Source organism: Notolepis coatsorum (genome assembly GCF_963971535.1).
Source record: "Notolepis coatsorum genome assembly, chromosome: 5".
In the NCBI taxonomy this organism is placed as follows: domain Eukaryota; kingdom Metazoa; phylum Chordata; class Actinopteri; order Aulopiformes; family Paralepididae; genus Notolepis; species Notolepis coatsorum.
Genome location: NC_140169.1, coordinates 102,538,011 through 102,560,736, shown reverse-complemented (window position 1 = coordinate 102,560,736; position 22,726 = coordinate 102,538,011). Strand labels below are relative to the sequence as shown.

The 22,726-nt window shown below is 41.9% G+C and overlaps 1 protein-coding gene across 2 annotated transcripts in view; it reads left to right on the top strand.

The window, feature by feature from the left end:
- Positions 1–22,726, top strand: part of fam49a (family with sequence similarity 49 member A) — a 129,628-nt gene that overhangs the window by 90,475 nt on the left and 16,427 nt on the right. The window contains exons 3-8 of one of the 2 annotated variants that reach the window (XM_084315339.1): positions 9,050–9,129; positions 12,231–12,352; positions 13,814–13,919; positions 14,717–14,853; positions 17,421–17,498; positions 21,862–21,978. In XM_084315339.1, coding sequence (XP_084171465.1) covers positions 9,060–9,129; positions 12,231–12,352; positions 13,814–13,919; positions 14,717–14,853; positions 17,421–17,498; positions 21,862–21,978 — 630 coding nt within the window. In that variant the 5' untranslated portion in view covers positions 9,050–9,059. Of the gene's footprint in view, positions 1–9,049; positions 9,130–9,469; positions 9,552–12,230; positions 12,353–13,813; positions 13,920–14,716; positions 14,854–17,420; positions 17,499–21,861; positions 21,979–22,726 lie in introns of those variants that run through there. The other variant, XM_084315340.1, reaches the window with a different exon arrangement.

The following is a 22,726-nucleotide window of genomic DNA, read 5'->3' as shown; positions in this document are numbered from 1 at the left end:
GTCAAAATGTTCCATAAAACAGAATTCGGTTGCTAGTGTCCGGTATGAAATGTATAATCGGATCAATGAGACCGCAAAGTCAGCCTCACATTCTTTGATTACAATCTTATGGAATGTTTTATATTCTGATGTTGTTCATCATACCTAAGTATTGTGATTTAGATTTTGTGTCCTGTTTTTTTTAAATTGCCATGATAAACTCATATTATGAGAAATGTGTTAGTATTGGTGAGAATACATCCTGTTTACAGTTGGATGTTGTGGTCTTGGTATCCAAGCTGATAGAATCACTGCATTAATGGAAAGAGCAGGAGCTAAGTCTTATCAGCCATATGGTTCAGTGAAGTGGTAATAATCAAATAATCCATAGGATTATTACATTTTTTGTTTTATTTTGATGTATACATGCTGGTACATGTCACGCAAATAATATTCATACTGGTTTAAATAAATGATTTGATATTTATCATCTTTGCTGAGCAAGATTTTTGTGCAAAAATAATAAGAGGCCTCAGGCCTGTCATAAAAGCAGAGTGATTTAAGCAAACAAAAGCACAGGCTATTAATTGAAGTTGCATGGGTAATGTAATCAATTTACCCATACACCAAATAAGAGCTTATTGTTTATGAACTATTAGATGGACTATTGTGTGCACATAAACACTGCTGTTGTCCTAGCTTTTGAGGTATTTTTTTTACTCGTTTTTTTTCTGTTATGATGACGACCAGGAAGTGAGGAAATATGTCACTCGTCTAGTTATGAAATACACACACCGCTAAATTACATAAGCTTTACGGCCAACCACATATGGTTCATATGGTCCAGTTTCTTTTGTATTCTCAAAGCGCGCCTTCTCCGTCCCAACAGAGGTCTGCAAAACACCCAAACGGCAGGACAAGGCGTCCCAAGTGCTCGGCTCATCCAGGGCTTTAATTGCACTGAGCTCTCTCTAATTACAAAGCACGTTAAGCCATGTGATTGCAGCAAGGTTTCATAAGCACATAGGTTTGTTTTTTTGGATGCATTTTTTTAACCAAGGTGAAAGCGGGACAGTGTGAGTTAATGTCGGGTTTCATGTCTCTCGAGGACAGGGTAGGAACGTGTAGAAAGGACGGATCCCTTGATTTAGACAGGGAGGAGAAGTTGACTGGTTTAGAGAATGTCCCTCGGCCACACGGGCGCGTGTGTGGATTGGCGAGGTTGGCTTTCAAGGCATTTGGGGAAAACCCAGTGGGGAATTGAGATGTTTTTCTTGTGCTGCCAAAAAGCTTTGTTTTATTCACACAAAAAGAAGCAAGAGAGAATGTAATACAGAGCGATGAACAATTTTTAACCAGGGCTTGTGACGTTGGATGCCTGAATGTGTTTTTTTTTTAAAGCCTTTTTGTAGTAAGGTAGCAATTTACAACTTAAAGCCTAACCCAATCTAAAAATAAGCCACCTGTAAAGGGCACTATGTACAGAGGAACATCTTTCTCTGAAGCTATCTCAGCTCCTCAAAGTACGTTTTCTATAGTTCAGTTTGTTTTAAAACACTGGGTTCCTGGAGACATAAGAGTTGCTCCCCTGGACAATGTCTGAACAGAAATACCCCCTGCAGGAATAAATCTATTAGGAGAAATAGACGCATGTAGGTATTCCCTTCTGGATTTGACGCATATGAATATATAAGATAATACATCTTTCACAATAGCCCCAATTAGCTCTTAAACCTTTGAGGCGTTATCCACAATCCTGATGGTGTAGGAATATTGTGATTGACTCGTATACAGAGATGTGCAGCTTATCCTGAATAAAACCTTAACCGTGATGTGTGCTATTATCCACAATCTGTTCTACATTAAAAGCATGCTTACGGTGGAGGCAGGGGAAGAGCTTGTCATCAGAAGATGTCACTGGGTGTCTAACCAACCGAAGGTTTCATTATCAAGTGCAAACGATGCCAAGGTCCCATCATTCCTCACTGTTCACACTCTGCAAGCTTGAAAGATGATGATGACAAAAAAATTAAATTACAAAAAGATTAGCCACAAGAACATTGACAGATATTTTTGATTGCCATCGGCAGTGTCTGTCCTTACTGTATATTAAATATAATTCAGTTAGACTGATGTTATTGCAAATGTACTGACCACGTATAATGAATCGTATTAGAGTTGTCCATCTGGTCATCATTTGAACAATCTAGTCTGTAATCCATGCATTTAACTGTGCACTAGTCTTATCTTTTTGGCATGCTGCAGAAAGGGTACCTACTCTAAAGAAGGCACGATGATGGGCTACGTTCTCCTTGGTGGTACCTACTCCAAAGAACGTATCCATATCTGTCTGAATATATCTGCATATAATCCTTCTATATACATACTTATACACCTGCATATAAACCCATATAACTCTGTATGATGGCATATACAATAATTATGTATTTATTCTTACCGTATATATATATATCCACATCTGTACATACAGTACCTGCACATAATCCTTTTGCATATCTGTAGATACTATATATATATATATCTGTAGTGTACATATCCCTTACCTACTCTTTTACACTGCTGGCCAGTATGACTACTACCATACTGCCTTTATACCTGACTATCACTGTACATATTAATATTACGATTAATGTATTTTATACCCAGTTTAATCATCTGTACTTTTAAACTTTACTATTACATTTGCACTCTGGTTGGATGCCAAACTTATTTTCATTGTACTGTACTTGTGCTGTATAATGACAGTAGGTACAAGATTAGGCTATGTTCTCCTTGGTAGTACCTACTTTATTTTTATTTTTAATCTTTTTCCCCCTTTTTCCGTTTTTCTCCCATCCCAATGTTAGTCGTTATGCCAATTCCCAATCCCCTTCCTGGTCGTTGCGCACTCTACCCCCTACCGTCGGTCTGGGAGGGCGGAGACTATCACATGCTTCCTCCGACACAGGTGTACCCAGCCCACCGCTTCTTTTCACCTGGCAGCGCGGACTCTCACTGGGAGTGAGAGTGGAAGGTCACACTACCTCTCCCATATCCTCCCCTTGCTGTGCAGGCGCCCCGACCGAACTGTAGGAGTCGCTGTTTACAACGACCAGGACCCACCCACGCCGGCTTCCCACCCGCTAACACTGCCAATTGTGTCAGTATGGACGGTCGACCAAGCCGGAGGTACCACAGCTGGATTCGATCCCACTGTCTCTGTGGTGGTAGACGGACGCTTAGTCCGCTGCGCTACCCGGCCGCCCGGTAGTACCTAGTTTAAAGAAGGTACGAGACTAGGCTACGTTCTCCTTGGTGTTTCATTAGGCTTTGTAAGAACACACGGCCGATCGTTCAGAATTCATATCATTCTGTCAGACATCTTGGTTGCAAGGGATTGTTGTTAACTTCATTATATGACAACCATGAGCTGTGGCACTGCGCCATATTGTATGGCAAAACACACATCAAGAGAATGCTATTAATGGAGGAGGGAGATTCCATTGTAATTATAGAACACTATAGCAATGATACCTGGTATGGCATGTTGACTGTGATTATGGGGCTGTGATGCTGCAAGGGACAAGGCGCAGCCCGTACGAACATTAGCCTGTCGTACAGTAGTGTTGTTGCTGAGAGAACCAACCGACGAAGCAAATTAATTACTGCATTTTCTATAGTGCTTTTCTGATACTAGGATACAAATCACTTTACACTGGAACGACACTGCGTACATTATTGAGTAGGGGTGATCCCAGTGGGAATCGAACCCACAAAGCGTGGCAGCTCTGGTGCCCTGTTCAATAGTGTCAAGGCCCTCTCTACCTCATACACAGGACCCACCGAGTGACACATGGCTACCCAGATTCCCTAGAATTAAACAATCAACTTTGTGTTCTGAGGGGTTGGACTTGACACGGTAGCAAGGCTCACCCACATAGTATGAAAACGACCCACCGGTTCATTGAAATGTCACACTACGCGTGTCGTAGCCCAGAGTCTGGCTGTGTTGACTAAACACTCCAGAGTATTTACTTGCACTGGAGGCCCGTCTGTGGTTGGGATGGGGGTGTTGATTTTTTATTTCCTCCTCTGCTTCTGGAGAGACGGGAAGGAGCTGCACAGGCTGCTGGAGCTGGTGGATTGCCCTGTAGATCAGGAGTGGGCCGCGCTGTGTCGCAGGACCTCGCTACCAGCCCAGAGCGGCTAGCTTACTGGAGTGTTAGCTGTAAAAGGATTGCTAAGAAGGGTTTAGTGTAAAAAAGAAAAAAAAGGATTGAGCAGGTTGTTTGGAATGTGTTCACTACGGGTCCGATACCACTGTCGATTCCCATCCCATCCATCCCTAACGATGTCTGCTTAGACTGTCAGTTTGGGGTCATTCAGATTTGATACCTTTTTCTTCATTAGACAGTTCTAACATGGTTCTCTGTAACTATCAAACATGCAGCAAAGCATGTCACTTTGCTTTGATGGCATGTTACACATTGGATTTTAGTATTGGTGAAATTCTAACCAACATCCGACACCCTGCATTAATGTATTCATAGTTTTCTCTGCGCACGTCACAGTTCTGGTGAGTGTCACTGTCCACTCCTGTCTGACCTCTCCTTCTGCCCCTCCTAGAAATACTGTCTGACCTCTCCTTCTGCCCCTCCTAGAAACACTGTCTGACCTCTCATTCTGCCCCTCCTAGAAACACTGTCTGACCTCTCATTCTGCCCCTCCTAGAAACACTGTCTGACCTCTCCTTCTGCCCCTCCTAGAAACACTGTCTGACCTCTCCTTCTGCTCCTCCTAGAAACACTGTCTGACCTCCTTCTGCTCCTCCTAGAAACACTGTCTGACCTCTCCTTCTGCCCCTCCTAGAAACACTGTCTGACCTCTCATTCCGCCCCTCATAGAAACTGTGACCTCTCCTTCTGCCCCTCCTAGAAACACTGTCTGACCTCTCCTTCTGCTCCTCCTAGAAACACTGTCTGACCTCCTTCTGCTCCTCCTAGAAACACTGTCTGACCTCTCCTTCTGCCCCTCATAGAAACTGTGACCTCTCCTTCTGCTCCTCCTAGAAACACTGTCTGACCTCCTTCTGCCCCTCCTAGAAACACTGTCTGACCTCTCCTTCTGCCCCTCCTAGAAATACAGCGATGATTGATTACTTGTCAATCATCAAAAGTGGTTGGTGGAATTATTACAAAACTATGACATGCATGATGCATCCCACTTATTTCAGGGAAGAAATGTACATACAGCAGTACATACTTGACCTTCTCATCTTTCGTGTGAATTGGAAATAATACCTCGTTAGGTCGTCTTGTGTCTGAGGGTTTGATGTTATTGGCCACTGGTATACTGCATTAGTCTTTGTTGGAAACTTTTTGTTACCCCTGCGTCATTCATTACCACATTTCAATACCTAAGTAGTTAATCTCATCAGCGTCGGTGAGCCAATAAGCATGTTTGTGCCAACATTTAATAGGCTGATGATTGGCCCGTTTCTTCTGTTCAATCAATGGAACAAAATGGAACAGAGCCTCTAATTGGTAAAGGTATCGAAAAAAGGTATTGTTTTGGTATCATTATCTATCCCAGGTATCTGTGTGTGTGGGCAGTGGTATTGATGCATTTCTGTGATACAATGCTACTCTGCCCTACCTCAGATGTTTCGGTGGGACAGCCTTGTTATATAGCCTCGTTATCGGATATAGAATGAGGTATTAGAGAAGTGCTCCCTTAGGGCTCCCAAAACCTGTTGCTGAACATGATAACAACTAAGCAGTTATGATCTATTCTACTGTATTTGTATGACCTGAGGCTGTTTGGGACAAGTAGAGTTGTGAACCACCCTAGTACATGTCCTGACATGATGACATTGCTTCTAGTGTAACTGCTGTCATATGGGACTGTGTTGTGAAGGAGTTTTGTGGTGCAACATTGCCCCCTTGTGGTGTGGCTTTGATTAGTGGAAGTAGTCGCTTACCAGATATCATAACTAGGCCTATATTCTCCTCTTATGGTTTGAACTTATTCCTGAACAGTATGACCACACGTTTGTAGGCTGTTTTCAAAGTGATGATAACTGATCAAGTACAAGGGAGAAAGATGAAGTAATAAATTATTGCGATGGTTCACAAGTTGTCGTTACACAGTCACACTCTCCACGGATATCTGTCATGTGCAGACGGCAACAGTAGTCTCTTTTGTTATTAGTTCTCTTATCGGAGTCTGGAAACGCTAGTTCACAAATTCAATGTAACCCAGAATAGTTCTGACACCATGTTGAATAAAGTTTAGTATTGTCTTTGAGTTGCAGGTCTGAATCCGGGTCGCGTATACATTACAATGTGATTTTATTTAATATGAAATTAATTACCATAGTATCTCTCTCACACACACACACACAGACACACACATGCTTATATACATATACACACACATGTTGTCAGCATTCCAGTTAACATCTTATCACACACCATTTGTTTACTATGTACACACACACACGCACAGCTGACATTCAACTCAACTTCTTATCATCCACACACATGGTGAATGTTTACTGTACACACACACACACACACACACACACACACACACACACACACAGGGAGCTAAAAAATACAGCTCAGTCTTATATATAGCCTATATACCAACAACTTGGTCCAAGCTTGGGTAGTAGAAACCCATGACACACCAGGTCTCACGGTGATGATGACTAGTCTGAGATTAAAGCTCATTATCCAGACATACAGTAGAAGGAGCTGACTGACAACTAAACAGTCAGATTTTTTTTTTCTTTATCTTTTTCCCCCTTCTTTTTTTTCGATTTTTCTCCCATCCCACTGTTTAGTTGTTATGCCAATTCCCAACCCCCTTCCTGGTTGTTGCGCACTTTCCCCTACTGTTGGTCCGAGAGGCCGGAGACTGTCGCATGCTTTCCTCCGACGCATGTGCAGCCAGCCGGCAGCCAGCCTGGCCGCGCAGATTCTCACTGGGAGAGTGTAACGTGTGGGAGGCCGCACTACCTCTCACCAGATCCTACCTTCGCTGAGCAGGCGCCCCGACCAAACTGTAGGGGTCGCTGTCCACAACGCCCAGGACCCACCCGCCAGCTTTCCCCACCCCCTAATACTGCCAATTGTATTAGTGTGAACGGCCAGCCAAGCTGGTGACAACGCCGGGAGCTGGATTCGAACATGCGAACCCAGCGTCTCCAGCGTTGGTGACGAACGCAATCTCCGCTACGCCACCTGACCGCCCCAACAGTCCGATTTTTTATATTGGGAATATGGCCCAAGGACTGATCGTTGTGGTTGTTATGGTGATGGTGTGGACCTCTTATCTGATGACTCGCTACACCTGTGGCCCTCAGCAGTCCCAGCACGGTCGCAAAACACCGTGGCCGGTGAAGTCTTCCAGTGGCCTGGAGAAGGGCAGCATGATCCACTGTGAGTCTGTGGTCACGACCAGTGCCACCACCTTCTCTGTACTTGTCGCAAAGCGACCAATCGCAAAAGGGTTTACAGTTTCCCCCGACTTCATTTACGGCTTTGGACTTCAGGACCCGGCCAATCCTCCCAGCAGCGTTGTCCAACCTCTTGCTGTGCCAGTCTTGCTGGGCATCCTGGTATCGTGGCTGTTCTCGCTGAGGACCAGAAAGAGATGACGACAAAGATGCATTGAAGTTAGTTCATGCCCTGAATGTGAAGGAGGAACCGACTTTAGTGTCTCACTTCAATAGCTGTAAAATGTTGCCTGTGGTGTGAGGCATGAGATGTTAAGCGCTTACTGACGGCTTACAGTATGTTAATGGTATTCAGTGAGGGGAGTGGCTGTGGCTATTAACGCCCGGCAGAAACAGGCAGAGGTGTTAATTCTAGCCTTTACTTCGAGAGGCGTTTTTCACAGCTTAAAGCAAACGGAAAAAAAACAGTTTTACAAGATTCCAAATAGCACATCATCTTCAAACATTCTCAGATTTCAACGTATGACGCATCGTTTTGAAAGCTTACATTCTGTACTTTCACAATCTGTAAAAATCAGGAAAATGGAGACATGTGGCATGAATCGCTTGTCAGGGTTACATATAAATCAAAGTGTGTTTACTATTTCGTTCCTCACATTAACCCATTCACTCGCACACGGGAGGAGCGGGAATCGAACTGGGAACCTTCTGATTACCAGACGACCGCCGACCGCTCTACCTCCTGAGCCACTATCGCCCCCCCCATAATGTAAATGATAAACATTTACAATAAGATGAACAATAGTAGCTTGATGATGATCTGTGATTCTCTCCTCTGTGCCATAATCACCATGTTAATGTGGAGTCCTGCTTTTGGGGGCGACCCTCTGCTCCCCAGGAGGGAGGCTAGTGTTGACTCATGGTCCCCTCGCTACTGGCTGGTGTTTCTAATAAAGTGTTTATAGTGAGGCCTAGTGGTTGTATAAGACTTTAAAGCCCCTGTCTACACATTTAACACGGTTCACATCTGAAAGAGCCGTCTCTTGACAGTTGAGGAAAGGGGAAGATTTAGCTTTTTCACACTGTTTTACACACCTGACTCATGTATACACACACACACACACATACACACATACAAACACACACGTACAAGTACACATACAAACACACGTGTACACACACACACGTACATGCATACATACATCATACATACAAACTGTTCTACATGTAATATAGACAATAGTGCAACCATTTTGGCTGCAAATAAACTGTATATATTAAGTGTTGAATATATTGTTGATATTAATCACGTTTTCATGTATTGTGTCAAAAGCAGGGTGGGAGACTACCTGGCAGGGCATCCTCAAATCTCACCAGTCACTCGGATCTTTTACTACCCCAAATGGATGTTTTGAATACAATAGATCCTCCATAGATTTTGTGTCTGGTATAATTCACAGGCTCACCCCCCGCCCCAAATCTTTTGTTTTAATTGACATTAATTCATGTTTTTTAAATAAAATAAAATCTTCCACCCTGCTCAGAAATGCATCCATTTTATCTGTATGTCTTCTTGTGTTTTTTTTAACATTGTATTCTGGTCATCAGGTTTGCTGGAATGGGTAATCTGCTAAAAGTCCTAACAAGGGATATAGAGAACTATCCACACTTTTTCCTGGACTTTGAAAGTAAGTGTGGCGTGTGGGCGGAGCGGAGTGGAGCAGAATGATTGGGAAATGAGATGCAGAGAGAGTCCGTTTCTCCTTCCTGTCAGCAGGTTGTTCGTTTCGCAGACTGTCTGACGAAGGATAGGAGCCTGCTTGTCCTCTTTCCTCTTATCTCTTCTCCTTTCTTTCTCACTCTATCCCTCTCCCTTTCTTTCCATCTCTTTGTTTCATCACATCTGTGAGTCTTCTCTCTCCGCCATTCCAATGCTGAAAAAGCCTCTCAATAATTGTCTTTTAACACACTTTCTCTCTCTCTTTTTCTCTCTCTGTCTGTCCATCTCTGGCCTTTCTCTTCTCTTGCAGAAACCAAATGGGGAATCTGTTAAAAGTACTCACTTGCACAGAGCTTGAGCAGGGTCCAAACTTTTTCCTTGACTTTGAAAGTGAGCACTGCTTCTTCTGCCCATCTGTCCTCCTTGCATGGCTTCCCTTTTGTCTTCTCCTCCTCTTTTGTTTTATATCCCCCACTTCTCTCTGTCCGAGCCTCCTACGTCCAGAGGTCAAGGGTCATTCTATTCCTTCTCAAGTCAGTCAACTGTGCCTCTTGAATTTTGAATGCAGGTCTCTAATATTTCACGGTGGACCTCGAGTGGTTTCTGGACTTGGAATTGCTCCATCTGAGGACGAGTTGACCCTTGACCTTTTGCTGCTCCCACTAACGCACCCCTGCACGGACTTAACAGTGTTACATATTTCCGCCGTGCATGTCTTCCTGAACACTACTGTATTTACTGACCAACCGTTGATTGAATCCTTTTGCATTGATAGTATTTTATTTGTCCTTGATTATTTTATCTGCGTCTCCCGCTAGTACTAACATAATTATAGGAAAACATTCAGTCATATTCCTTTTAGATGTATTAGAATGTGTTATGGTTGCATGAATAGTGTCTCACAGCAGATGATATTTATGACATTTTATATAATAAACTAAACGCAACATGTAAACGACGACATTCATTTTGGACCTGCAAACACTTTTTAAATGATCATTCGTTAATCGGTACCTTTCAAACATATTTACATATCTCTGGTCTTTTTCTAATTAATCTCCCACATAAAAAACTAAAACGAAACCCCTCTCAGAACAACGGTGGTATTTGGGACGTCTCTCACAGAGCTGCCCGCCTCACCCTTTGTTTATTCAGCCAAGAGGAAGAGGAAGAGACGGATATAGATACGGTTTTGAAATGCAAAATAAGAGTTCCAGACTCCAGACTTTTAATACCAAACGATGTTCTATATTTGGGCTGTTCCTCGTCAAGTATGTTAGCTGTAAAAGTACAACAACTTAAAACCTAGGATGTTTTGGAGACACACCTCCAGATGATGACGTGCCACTATTATTATATGTAAAGGAGATTGGCATTTCCCTGAGGTTTTCGTCGAGTAAACTCTTGGGTGTAGCCATGCAGGGACTGTAACGAGGTCAGTCTTGGTTCAATAGGAAGAAAAGGGTCATTCAACTGAAAAGGTCCAGTGTTTGAACCCTGACCCCATTTCCTACTTAACCAATGAGAGTCTCAGTAGAGTCCTTTCTCAGCACAGTTGCCGATCTACAACGTCATTGTTAAAGGGGCACTTCACCAAAAAACAAACATTTATTTTGCACATAATCTCACACACATCCAAAAAGATGTGTTCTGCAAGCATTCATTTATTTAGAGTTATTGGGAGTAAATGAGTTTGAATATGGCCACCAGTGATGCCATTGAGAACATTGAATCCTTGTGTTGTGTTAATTACAGCCCAATGAAATGATAAGGTAGCAGTCCCTATAAGACTATGTATTGCAAACTTTCGTTTCATCTACATCTCATTAAGCTGTAATTAACACAATGTAAGAATACTATATCCCCAATCACATCACTGGAGGCCATATTCAAACTAATTTATTGTTTGACTAAATTAAAGTGTGCTAAACTGTTTAGAGCTTTTGAATGTGTGAGATTATGTGCAATTGTCAGCATTGTCTTTGGTGAAGTGCCCCTTATTAAGTAGGAAAAAGGTGTAGGGTTCCAAAATGGTGAACTATCCCTTTGGATAAATGAGGTTATTCTGTATCGTCAATATTATCCAAGCACTTATTCCAACATGCTTTGGATAACGCACTGTGTTGACAGAAGCAGTTTAAAGCAGTATTTATGTAGAACATGGACTTAACATGCGTACTTCCACGAGTCTACGTCCAAATGAGGTTATGAACAGTCAACCTCCAACATCAGCTGTTCTGAGAATCTTTAGTTAACCACCAGCATTAACTTATTGTTATATATCTTTTTATACTTATTGCTAATTGCAAATACACAAAGTTGCTTTAAGATGAGATATATATACATCTTGCGATAGTATGTACATTTGTTATGTTTGACATTTTGGACATGGTTTTCAAGATAAGAGCATGTTATTTGTTTTGGAATTTGATTTCAAGATAAAAAGCATGTTATTCAGACTTGGCACAGCCAATATTGGTGGTTGATTGTTCAATAATAAGGGACATGCAGGTTAAAAAGTGAATGTTTACACAATTCATTGTTTACAATATATTAGACTAAAACAAAGTTTTGATTTTGGTGTATTACATGCTTCCATTTTGCAACCTCCCTCCAAAATAATTTTATAGAAAGTAGCGTTGAACTTTGATTAATAACATTTAATCACAAAGACATTCAGCACATATGCTCTCCATAAAGTTTTCCTGACATAGTTTTTAGTTGTCATCAGCATATGGTAATAGTAATCCTTTGGTTAAAGCTTTTTCACAGTGTGAAGTTAATATGAAGCACGGACAATAGTAAATCCAAAGTCAGTGAATGACTTATTGACTACAGTGTAAACATCTGCGAAGTTTACTGAAGCTTTTAAATGGTGCTTTTATTTTATACTGCACAACATTTTCTCATCAAAAGTACAAAGTAGCAGCAGTTGAAATATCCTTTCCTTGCTGGGAAAGGCTTCCAGAATTGTACACAGCGTTATGTAATGTTTTTTGTAACACTGACTGCTAGCTTGTGGTTGGTATTGGTTTGTTGTGATGTTGTGTGTCTGTGTGCGTCTCTCAGATGCACAGCCGACGGAGATGGAGCGCGAGGTGTGGAACCAGGTGAACTCAGTTCTCCAGGACTCCGAGAGCATCCTGTTTGGTCTACAGGCGTATAAAGGAGCAGGCCAGGAGATCAGAGACGTGAGCAACATTATGCCTTAACCCTTTCAGCAGTGGAAGGGTTAACCGGCTGTCGTTTGGCAGTGAAAGGGTTAACCTTCTGTGTATTGTCGCGGTGAAAGGGTTAACCGTTTTGGTAGTATCCATATAATTACAAATACATAGTATTCAAATTTTAACACTTGCGCATACACACACACACACACACTCGCACTCTTTCATTCAACGTCTCTGGGCTCAATAACATAATATCAATTATCAATGTTTCTATTTCTTCTGCAGAAATTTAATGAACAGAAGCAAATCTAACATGGCAGACACACACTCATGCCTACATGCACACACTATAGTGTGCACCTACTCACTCAGAAGCGTATACACACACAAACTAATGCCATGTTGGAACTCGCAGAATACATTCACTACTAAATCATTGATGTTTGTTGACCATACTTGGAATTTGCCTTCTAGTCCCTCCATATTCCTGTTGCTATAACAACATATATTATTAACCAACATGTTCTCTATCCAACTATAAAGAAAGCTGTCTGTATTTCTTTGCATATCTCGAGAACCATTAATACGATCGACTTCATGCTTGGTACTCTGCTGAGGACCCAAGGGAGTGCAGTCTCGAGTGTGAAGTCGATTGGATGAGCGGTTCTTGAGAATTCTGCAAGCAGCCAAGCCGCAGTTCTCTAGAACGCTGCAAGCAGCCAAGCCGCAGTTCTCTAGAGCGCTGCAAGCAGCCAAACCGCAGTTCTCTAGAACGCTGCAAGCAGCCAAGCCGCAGTTCTCTAGAACGCTGCAAGCAGCCAAACCGCAGTTCTCTAGAACACTGCAAACAGCCAAGCCGCAGTTCTCTAGAACGCTGCAAGCAGCCAAGCCGCAGTTCTCTAGAACGCTGCAAGCAGCCAAACCGCAGTTCTCTAGAGCGCTGCAAGCAGCCAAACCGCAGTTCTCTAGAACGCTGCAAGCAGCCAAACCGCAGTTCTTTAGAGCGCTGCAAGCAGCCAAACCACAGTTCTCTAGAACACTGCAAGCAGCACTTCCGGTGACCAAGCAATCGGCCCACTCCAAACGGGCACGCCCCCCGACAATGGTGCAAGCAGCAATACTAGTTGACCTGTTCCAAATGGCCATGTGCTCCGAACGGGCAAACCCCAAACGGGCACTCCACTAGTATTGCACATAAGTATTTAACATATCGTCTCCCTGCCTATATCTGCTCTTGTATTTTCACAACACAACTAACCAATAACTTATATATCCCCCATAAACTAGACTTGTTTTCTCCTTGAATATGTATAATAAATATGAATATTGAATATGAACATGGCAACCGCATCAGAAGACTGAGCCACCAGGAAGCACCGCTTTATTTTCTGAAAGAGAGAGTGAGTGAGTGAGTGAGTGAGAGACCCCAGATTACATCTGATTTTAAGTGTATAATGTTTCCCTATGTCGTCCCGTCTCCTCCAGGCCATCCAGAACCCCAGTGACCACCGGCTGCAGGAGCGAGCCTGGACCTCCGTCTGCCCGCTCGTCATCAGACTCAAGAAGTTCTATAGCTTCTCACAACGACTAGGTACCGGTAGAACACCAGAGGATCCGTCTTTCATAGAAAGGGAAACACTGTGGATCCATTGTACAGCTGAGGGCCACGTTGAAGCTTAATATGGTGGAGGATAAAACTCTAAAGTTTGAGTTGTTGTCGCACATACCCCTCAACTACAGTCGATGACGAGACATAGTAGTACAGACAGGAATAACAGTGTAAACAACACCAACAATTTAAAATAGCAGCATAGTAATAACAAATAAGAATAGCAAAATCATTAGGAGCACCTAATAACGCTGCACCCTCATTGGTTCATCTGTGATACATCTGCACTCTTATTGGTTTATGTGTGATAGATCCTCATTGCTTTTTGCTTGAGCAGTCACACAGTTGGCCAAGCTGCGACATAGGGTTAGTCATCCACACATTTGCACACGCTTCTGAGCACATAGCTATTTTATGTCACGTTTACTCACAATCTTCAAACCATGATAGCTGCTCTTCCTCTATCAGTTGATATTTAAACTACTCATATACACAACCTGCCACTCAGCTAGAACCCTCCATAGCCATCTGTACTGTAGTGAAACCTATGGTCAGAATAGTCACTTTTATATATTCTCTCATGCTAATTTCTAGAGAATAAAACTGTCTAATAAGGTAGTCTGCTTTTAATTGTGGGGACCCCCTGGAACCCCTTAAAGGACCACTGGGGGGGGTCCCCAGACCCTGTGTTAAGAACCACAGGCCTAGTGCTTCCATGCACCACCTTGGAGAACTCTCTGCTGCGCAGCTTCTAACAACCTGTCTGTCTGTGTCTGTAGAAAAAGCCCTTCAGAGTCTGCTGGAGAGCCTGACATGTCCGCCCTACACGCCCACACAGCATCTAGAGAAGGAGCAGGCGCTGGCCAAGCAGTTTGCAGAGATCCTCCACTTCACGCTGCGCTTTGACGAACTCAAGGTCTGTCACAAACGCCAGCACAAAGCCTGACGCCTGCATACTCTCCTTTTTGTTTCCTAAAGGGGCCTGTTTGGTTATACAGTAAGACAAATGCTGGTACATTTTGTTTGTGGCTCTTAATGTTGGCTCTTCTTACGAGAAACGTTTGTAGCCAGACTCTTAGCGTAAGATATGGTATTTAGTAAACAGCCAGACACTTTTAACGTAAGCTATGGTATTTAGTAAACAACCAGACTCTTTCTTTTTTTTTTACTTACATTTTTATTTTCATTTTTTCAACAACATACATAGACAACATTCATAGACAATACACAGTACATAAATTAAAACAAATAGACAAAAAATTAGTAAAGAAAAAGTGTGACATGGGTCCTTCGGTCCATTCTACATTTGCATTATTTATTTACATTTTTATTCATTTCCTTGTATCATTTTCAAACCTCTGTGATGTCGTTACTTCCCCTCCTGTATTCTTCCCATTTTCCCCATTTCCATTTAAACTTTTCTTCTTGCAGCCTCAGCAGATGTGTGATTCTCTCCATTTCATGTATCCCCTCTACCAACTCTATCCATTGATCCTTTGTCGGCACTTCTACCTTGTACCACAGTTTAGTTAAAGCTTTCTTGGCTGCCACTATCAATATCTTAATCAAATATTTGTCTTCCCCTTGGATTCCTTCATGTGACAGATTCCCCAAATACAACACTTGGCCTCCCTGGGGTATTTCATATCCTATTATTTCATTTATTATCCCTCCTATATCTTCCCAGTAGTGCCTTATCTTCTGAGATCCCCAGAATATGTGTGTATGGTTCGCCCCTTCCTGTCCACACTCCCTCCAACATGTTTTCTTTGCTGGTGTGTAATTGCCCTGTATTTCTGGTGTTATAAAAACCAGACTCTTTCAATATAAGATGATATTTAGTAAACAGCCAGACACTTTTAATATAAGATATGATATTTAGTAAACAACCAGACTCTTTCAATATAAGATATGATATTTAGTAAACAGCCAGACACTTTTAATATAATATAATATTTAGTAAACAGCCAGACACTTTTAACACTTTCCCCGCCAATCACATTGTACGACGTGTTTCAAGTTCATGCAAATTCTGCCAATCCACGGCGTACGACGTTATTGAGATCATATTTTCGCCATGTTATTCATATTTCCCTCACGGAGCCTTGTCTGATGCAGTGGGACTCTGCATAACTCTGCAATGCTTCAATACTGCCCCCTGGTGGATGATCGGCGAGTTGCCAAACCGGAAATGGCGGGTTGGGTCTCGGTGCGTCTCCTAAATGCGTCCGGCCACTCTCATATCGTCGCGGGACTCTAGCCACACACCGTGGATATGGATCGCTGCCATAACTCAATAATCCACATGATTTGGGCGTGTATTAGTATTATACAAACCGGAAATGGATCGACTCGATCCCCATCAAATAACTGGGATCTTTTTGCTCCAGTCTCATCGCCCAACGGTAAGAGGAGGCTGCCGTGACTTTCAGCCTGTTTGTTTATTATTATCCATGCAAACTGCTCTGATCTATATATCGCCCATACTACATAAGCATTTAACGACGATCACGGAATTATAAACGACCCCCCCCCCCCCTCCGTTCATCCGCGCATGATCAGTCATAACGTTTAGGACCATGTACAGTTGAAATTTTGTATATAGCGTGGATCGGCAACAAACGGCATTTGATAATCTATATATGCATTTATGCCTATATTTCACGTTCTAGGAATTACTGCAGAAAACGATAAAAACATATTTATATTCTAGACGGTATTTTCGTATGAATGTGTGAATGAAAAAGTTAAACGTTCCTACATCCTGAACGATAGATAATCGATGTTGAATGGGCCGTAGTAATGTCAATTTAGCAATACAATTTAAAAAGTTATAGCCCTGCAAAGAAGGTGAACATCTCCATAGACTTACAGTACTGGCAGAGAATGGTATAAGATGCTGAAAGTGCGTGGCAGGCAATGTGTTAATATAAGATGATATTTAGTAAACAGCCAGACTCTTTTTTTAACGTAAGATATGATATTTAGTAAAACACCTTTATCCAAAACGGCAACATTTTGGGGGGTCTCTGGAAAAGGCATTTCAAAATTATTTATCACAAAATAGTGCTCTACCCATTCAGCTATAAGACCACATGTCCTAGGTCTGTTCTTGTATTATATGAGAATACATCCGTATTGACACTTTTTTTTTAATGCCTGAAGAAGGTCCCAGACGGAAACACTGTATTAAACAATATGGAGCAAGTGAAGATTGTGTGTGTCCTTACTCCTCATAGCCTGCTCTGCTCCACCAACGCACTATTATCCAGGTGCGTTAGAGACTATCCTAAAATATAATTGTATGGCCGTGCCAACCAACGTGGATGATCTATATCTCAGTGGATGAAAAAGATAGTTTCCCCCGCCGGGGTCTGTCTATATCTCATATCTAAATGCAGATCCCTCTATACTTATATCTCTGAATCCAGTTATCCAACCGCTGTTCAGGCTTTGATCTTCTGCTCGGTTTGTCTTTTTCAGATGAGAATTCCTGCCATCCAGAACGACTTCAGCTACTACCGACGGACCATCAGTCGAAACCGGATAAATAACATGAATGTGAGTCGTCTTGAGAACACTAAATAACCTTGTATCGAAGAAAACATTTATACTTTTTTTTTTAATTGTTTTTTTTACGGTTAAGTTATTAGTCTTTTGATGTCTATTGTTTGTGTTGATTGCGCCAAACCCAGTCTAAATGAGGACAACAGCTTGTCTGTATGGTCTAAGAATAGAGCTGGTGCTGACGCCCAGGGAGGAGTCCTCTGTTGATGCAGCCTTATCAGGGTCCGCACAAGGTCCTTGAAGTGCTTAAAGTGCTTTTACAAAAAAAAGTCGAGGCCTGGAATTCCTTGAAAACAGCCCATTTTTAACAAGGTGCTTAAAAAGTCCTTGAAATTCAAATAAATCATTCACATTCAATGTTTTGTTCATCCATGATCAAATTGTTCTGAATCAAGAAATTTTTTTTTTTTCTGTTTAACAATGAGTTTACACGTCATTCCTAGCCATGCTCATTCTGCCGAAGACGCCGTAACTCGTCTTTGATGTCAATATTTCAAAAATCTGTCATCGAAATCGTATTTCCTTTCCGGAGCCCTGAGACACAGTGCAAAGCTCCGCTCCACTCAACTCTCTAGCGGTTCAAGAGCGCCATCTGGTGGCCGATCGGCAGATCGCCAGCCGGAAATTAACCTTTGAACCGGTAGTGCTCATCCATATGTGGTCCGGGCACTCGCTATCGTTAGAGACTCCGTATTGACACAGTGAACATCGATCGGTGCAAATAACTCGAAAAAACAACATGATTTGGATGTATATACTATTATACAACCTGGAAATGGATCGGGCATTTCTCCATCCCATAATAGAAAAAATTCTGTTCCACGCTCATCTGCCAGCGGCGCGAGGAAGCCACGGTAAGATTCAGCGTTATTTTCTAACGTCTTCTATACTAACTGATCTGATGAACATATGACCCACTCTGGATGAATCATCTAACGCTGCCCACGGAATTATAAACGATCCCCCGCCCATCCGGTCATCATCAGATGATGCGTAGAAACTTCTAGAACCACGTCCAGTTGAAATTCTTTATCTCGCACAGATTCCTACCAAACTGTATTTGATCATCAATATAATGCATTTAGGGCTATAAATCACGTTCTGAAGAAAGCTGCAGAAAACGATAAACACATACTTATACTTTAGACCAGTGATTCCCAACCTGGGGTCCGCGGACCCCCTGGGGTCCGCCAGGGGGCGCAGGGGGTCCGCCAGACCACAGATGATTTGAGATCTTTTTTTTTTTATTTTTTTTTAATTTTTTTTTTATTCTTTTTTTATTTTTTTTTAATTTATTTTTTATCATCAGAAGCATGAATAGTCTCTCCACTACAATAAAAAATAAAGATAAATAAATAAACATCTAGACATGATTTTTGAACGTTAACAGTAGGCTACCGGGTAGCCGCTAAAACGCGAATCAGTTGACTGTATCACTTTCTGTAGCTAGCCTAGCACGCTAGTTAACTTTCTCGGCTCGTCTGCAGTCAGCCGCCAGAGGCGAAAATGTGTGACAAAACGAAAAGGAGATGACGGCAGCTCATCTGCAAAAAAAGTTAGGACCTACAGCAATCGCGAAAATTACATCACCATGGGCTTCACTGAGGGACCAGACAAACGACCTGAGTGTGTGATTTATGGAGAAAAGTTGGCAAACTCGAGCCTGAAGCCCAGCAAGCTGAAGAGACATCAGGCGTCTAAGCACCCAGAAACCGTTGGGAAGGATCCAGACTTTTTTCGGAGGAAAGAACAGTCTCTCAAGGCGAACAAGCCTGTTGATGTTAGAGTAGCGTGGAGCAGGGGTGGCAGTGATTTACAGAAGGCTACCGAAGCCTCCTTTGAGTGTTCGCTTTTAATTGCAAAAGCAAAGAAACCGCACAATATTGGCGAGCAGCTCATCAAACCAGCCTGCATCAAAATGGTTTAGAAACTGTGCGGCCCACAGGTGGCGGATAAACTAAAATCAGTACCACTCTCGAACAATGTAGTGAAAGACCGAATTGATAAGATGTCAAGTGATTGCGAGCAGCAGCTGTCAGAAAAGCTTAGAAAGGGTCCATTTGCCATACAACTTGATGAAACTACAACTGTCGCAGACGAGGCTGTGCTCATCGTTTATGTGCAATATATTGAAAATGAGGATCTGAAGCAGGACATTCTCATGTCAGTCAACCTTACTACCAGGATATTTTTACTGCAGTGGATTCTTACTTCATTCAACATAAATGCAAACCGTTCACCATTAGGGCCTGATTTGAGAGGATGAATACAGGATTTGAATATTGGCCAAAATTTTGAAATACATATGGTGCAAGATTAGATTTGTTGATTGAAGGCACAAGTCAAAGAAGCATAGTGGGTCTAATTATGATGCATATGCCTGTGTATAAGCAGTTTGTTATTAAAATGGCAAAAAAAAGGTATTAAACCCAGCTAGGACAGATTCTCTCTGCTACTGATTGGAATTTCCTGTCTCATATTTAGTTTAATTTGTTGCATTGATTTGTTCCATAAATGCAAACCGTTCACCATTAGGGACTGATTTGAGAGGATGAATACAGGATTTGAATATTGGCCAAACATTTTGAAATGCATATGGTGCAAGATGAGATTTGTTGATTGAAGGCACAAGTTAAAGAATCATAGTGGGTCTAATTGTGATGCATATGCCTGTGTATAAGCAGTTTGTTATTAAAATGACAAAAAAAAGGTATTAAACCCAGCTAGGACAGATTCTCTCTGCTACTGATTGGAATTTCCTGTCTCATATTTAGTTTAATTTGTTGCATTGATTTGTTCCATAAATGCAAACCGTTCACCATTAGGGCCTGATTTGAGAGGATGAATACAGCATTTGAATATTGGCCAAACATTTTGAAATGCATATGGTGCAAGATGAGATTTGTTGATTGAAGGCACAAGTCAAAGAAGCATAGTGGGTCTAATTGTGATGCATATGCCTGTGTATAAGCAGTTTGTTATTAAAATGAAAAAAAAAAAAGTATTTTATGGTATCTTATTAGGAGGGGGTCCGCGAATTTCATCAGAGATGTTTGGGGGTCCCTGGGGGGAAAAAGGTTGGGAACCACTGCTTTAGACCATATTTTAGTATGAATATGTGAATGAAAGTTTAACGTTGCTACACCCTGAACAATACATATAGGACATTGAATGGGCCATAATAATGGCAATTTAGCAATAGAATTTAAAAAGTTATAGCCCTGCAAAGAAGGGGAACTTCTCCATAGACAAATAGAGCTGGCGAGGGATGGTAAATTATGAATTTAACCCATGGCGATTAAAGTGTTAATCAAATCTGAGTCTTGCGCGCTCCAACTGCTTTTCCTAATTTATTCACGTGTGATGCTCTAGCTTGCTCTAACTGGCAAGCGGGCCAAGAAGATGCTTAAAGAAACTACATTTAAAAGTGAATTGTATCCTTTGAGTGACATCCTTGAAAATGAAAAATAGTGCTTCGAAAAGTACTTAAAAGTCCTTGAATTTCATTTTTCAATGTCTGTGGGAACCCTGCCTTATGTTCATAGAATGGTAGCCACTGTAGTATTCGTATGGCCCAGTATCGCACACGGCACTCCCTGACCTCAACTCAGTGAACATAACCCTCTTCCCCTCCAGTCTTTCTAAACTATTCCTCCTAGATGTAGAACAGCGCTGCAGCAACTATGTACCATACAAGGGACTTGTATGGTTCATCTACAGTGTAGAATAAGCCTGCACACTTGGAAAATACCGTAATTTTCGGACTATAAGCCGCGCCTTTCCCCCCCCATTTTTCGACCCTGCGGCTTATATAACGGTGCGGCTTATGTGACTCAACGTGACCAAACCCGAAAATGTAAAAATCTAAATATTTTTTTTGATTGCATTGAAATGTTATTTATCTGTTCCCTTATTTGCTAAACTTAATACAACTTGTAAATGAGTTAATTCTTATTTATCCAACAGTATTTAATTGCTGGTGGGAAGACTGTAATTAAACATTAAAACACCTGCGGCTTATAGTCCAGTGCGGCTTATATATGTACACATCATTCAATTTAGCTGCTGCGGCTTATATTCAGGTGCGGCTTCTAGTGCGAAAATTACGGTACCTCAAAAGTTGGGTCGTCTGTGATGACTGCGTCGGTATAAACCCTGCCCTCTTTTCTTGATCCTCCAATCGCAACTGCTGCTTCCCTCTTGACAAACTGTCAGAGGGCGGGGTTTGAAATATTGATAAATGTATCGTTGTGCTGATCTAATGCCCATGGTATAATATTTTATTACTGAGTAATAAATGTATTGATTTGTTCATTTATTCACAGCTTCCCATGTGTTTTGTCACTTGTGCTTTTAGTTGGATATTGAGAGCGAGGTCAACAACGAGATGGCCAATAGGATGTCGCTGTTCTATGCAGAGGCCACGCCCATGCTGAAAACCCTAAGCACTGCAACCACACATTTTGTGACTGAGGTGGGAATGTTAACGCAACATATTTTATTGTTACAGAGGGACAATATGACTAGTCAAAAGTTGAATACAATTATAGCTTGGTGTTCATCTATTTCTATAAAAGGGACACTTATTTTGCACATAATCTCACACGCATCCAAAAACTCAGATTTGCACACATTCATTTAGTTTGACTGTGTGTGAGATTATGTGCAAAATAAATCAACATAATGTTTTGGGTGAAGTATCCCTTAAACAAATTCAATATGTGTTTCTAAACCTATACTGAGGGGCAGCTGATCAAGAGGAGAATGATGATGTAATAGAAGACTGAGAATGATGTAATAAAAGACTGAGAATGATGATGTAATAGAAGACTGAGAATGATGATGCAATAGAAGACTGAGAATGATGATGCAATAGAAGACTGAGAATGATGATGCAATAGAAGACTGAGAATGATGATGTAATAGAACACGGATACTGTTCCCATCAGTGACGAGTAGCAGTTTTGTACATTTTGCAAAGTTGATGCCTGCACTTGTGGCTGCGTATTCAATCTGAGTGATTAGTGTCCGACCTGTAGGAGTCGCTGTCCACAACGTCCAATCCCCACCCACCAGCTTTCCCACCCCTAACACTGCCAATTGTGTTAGTATGAACGACCGGCCAAGCCGGTAGCAACGCCGAGAGCTGGGCTCGATACCAGCATCTCCTGCGTTAGTGGCGAGGGCCTTGCCCACTGCACCACTCAGCCGCCCAAGGACAT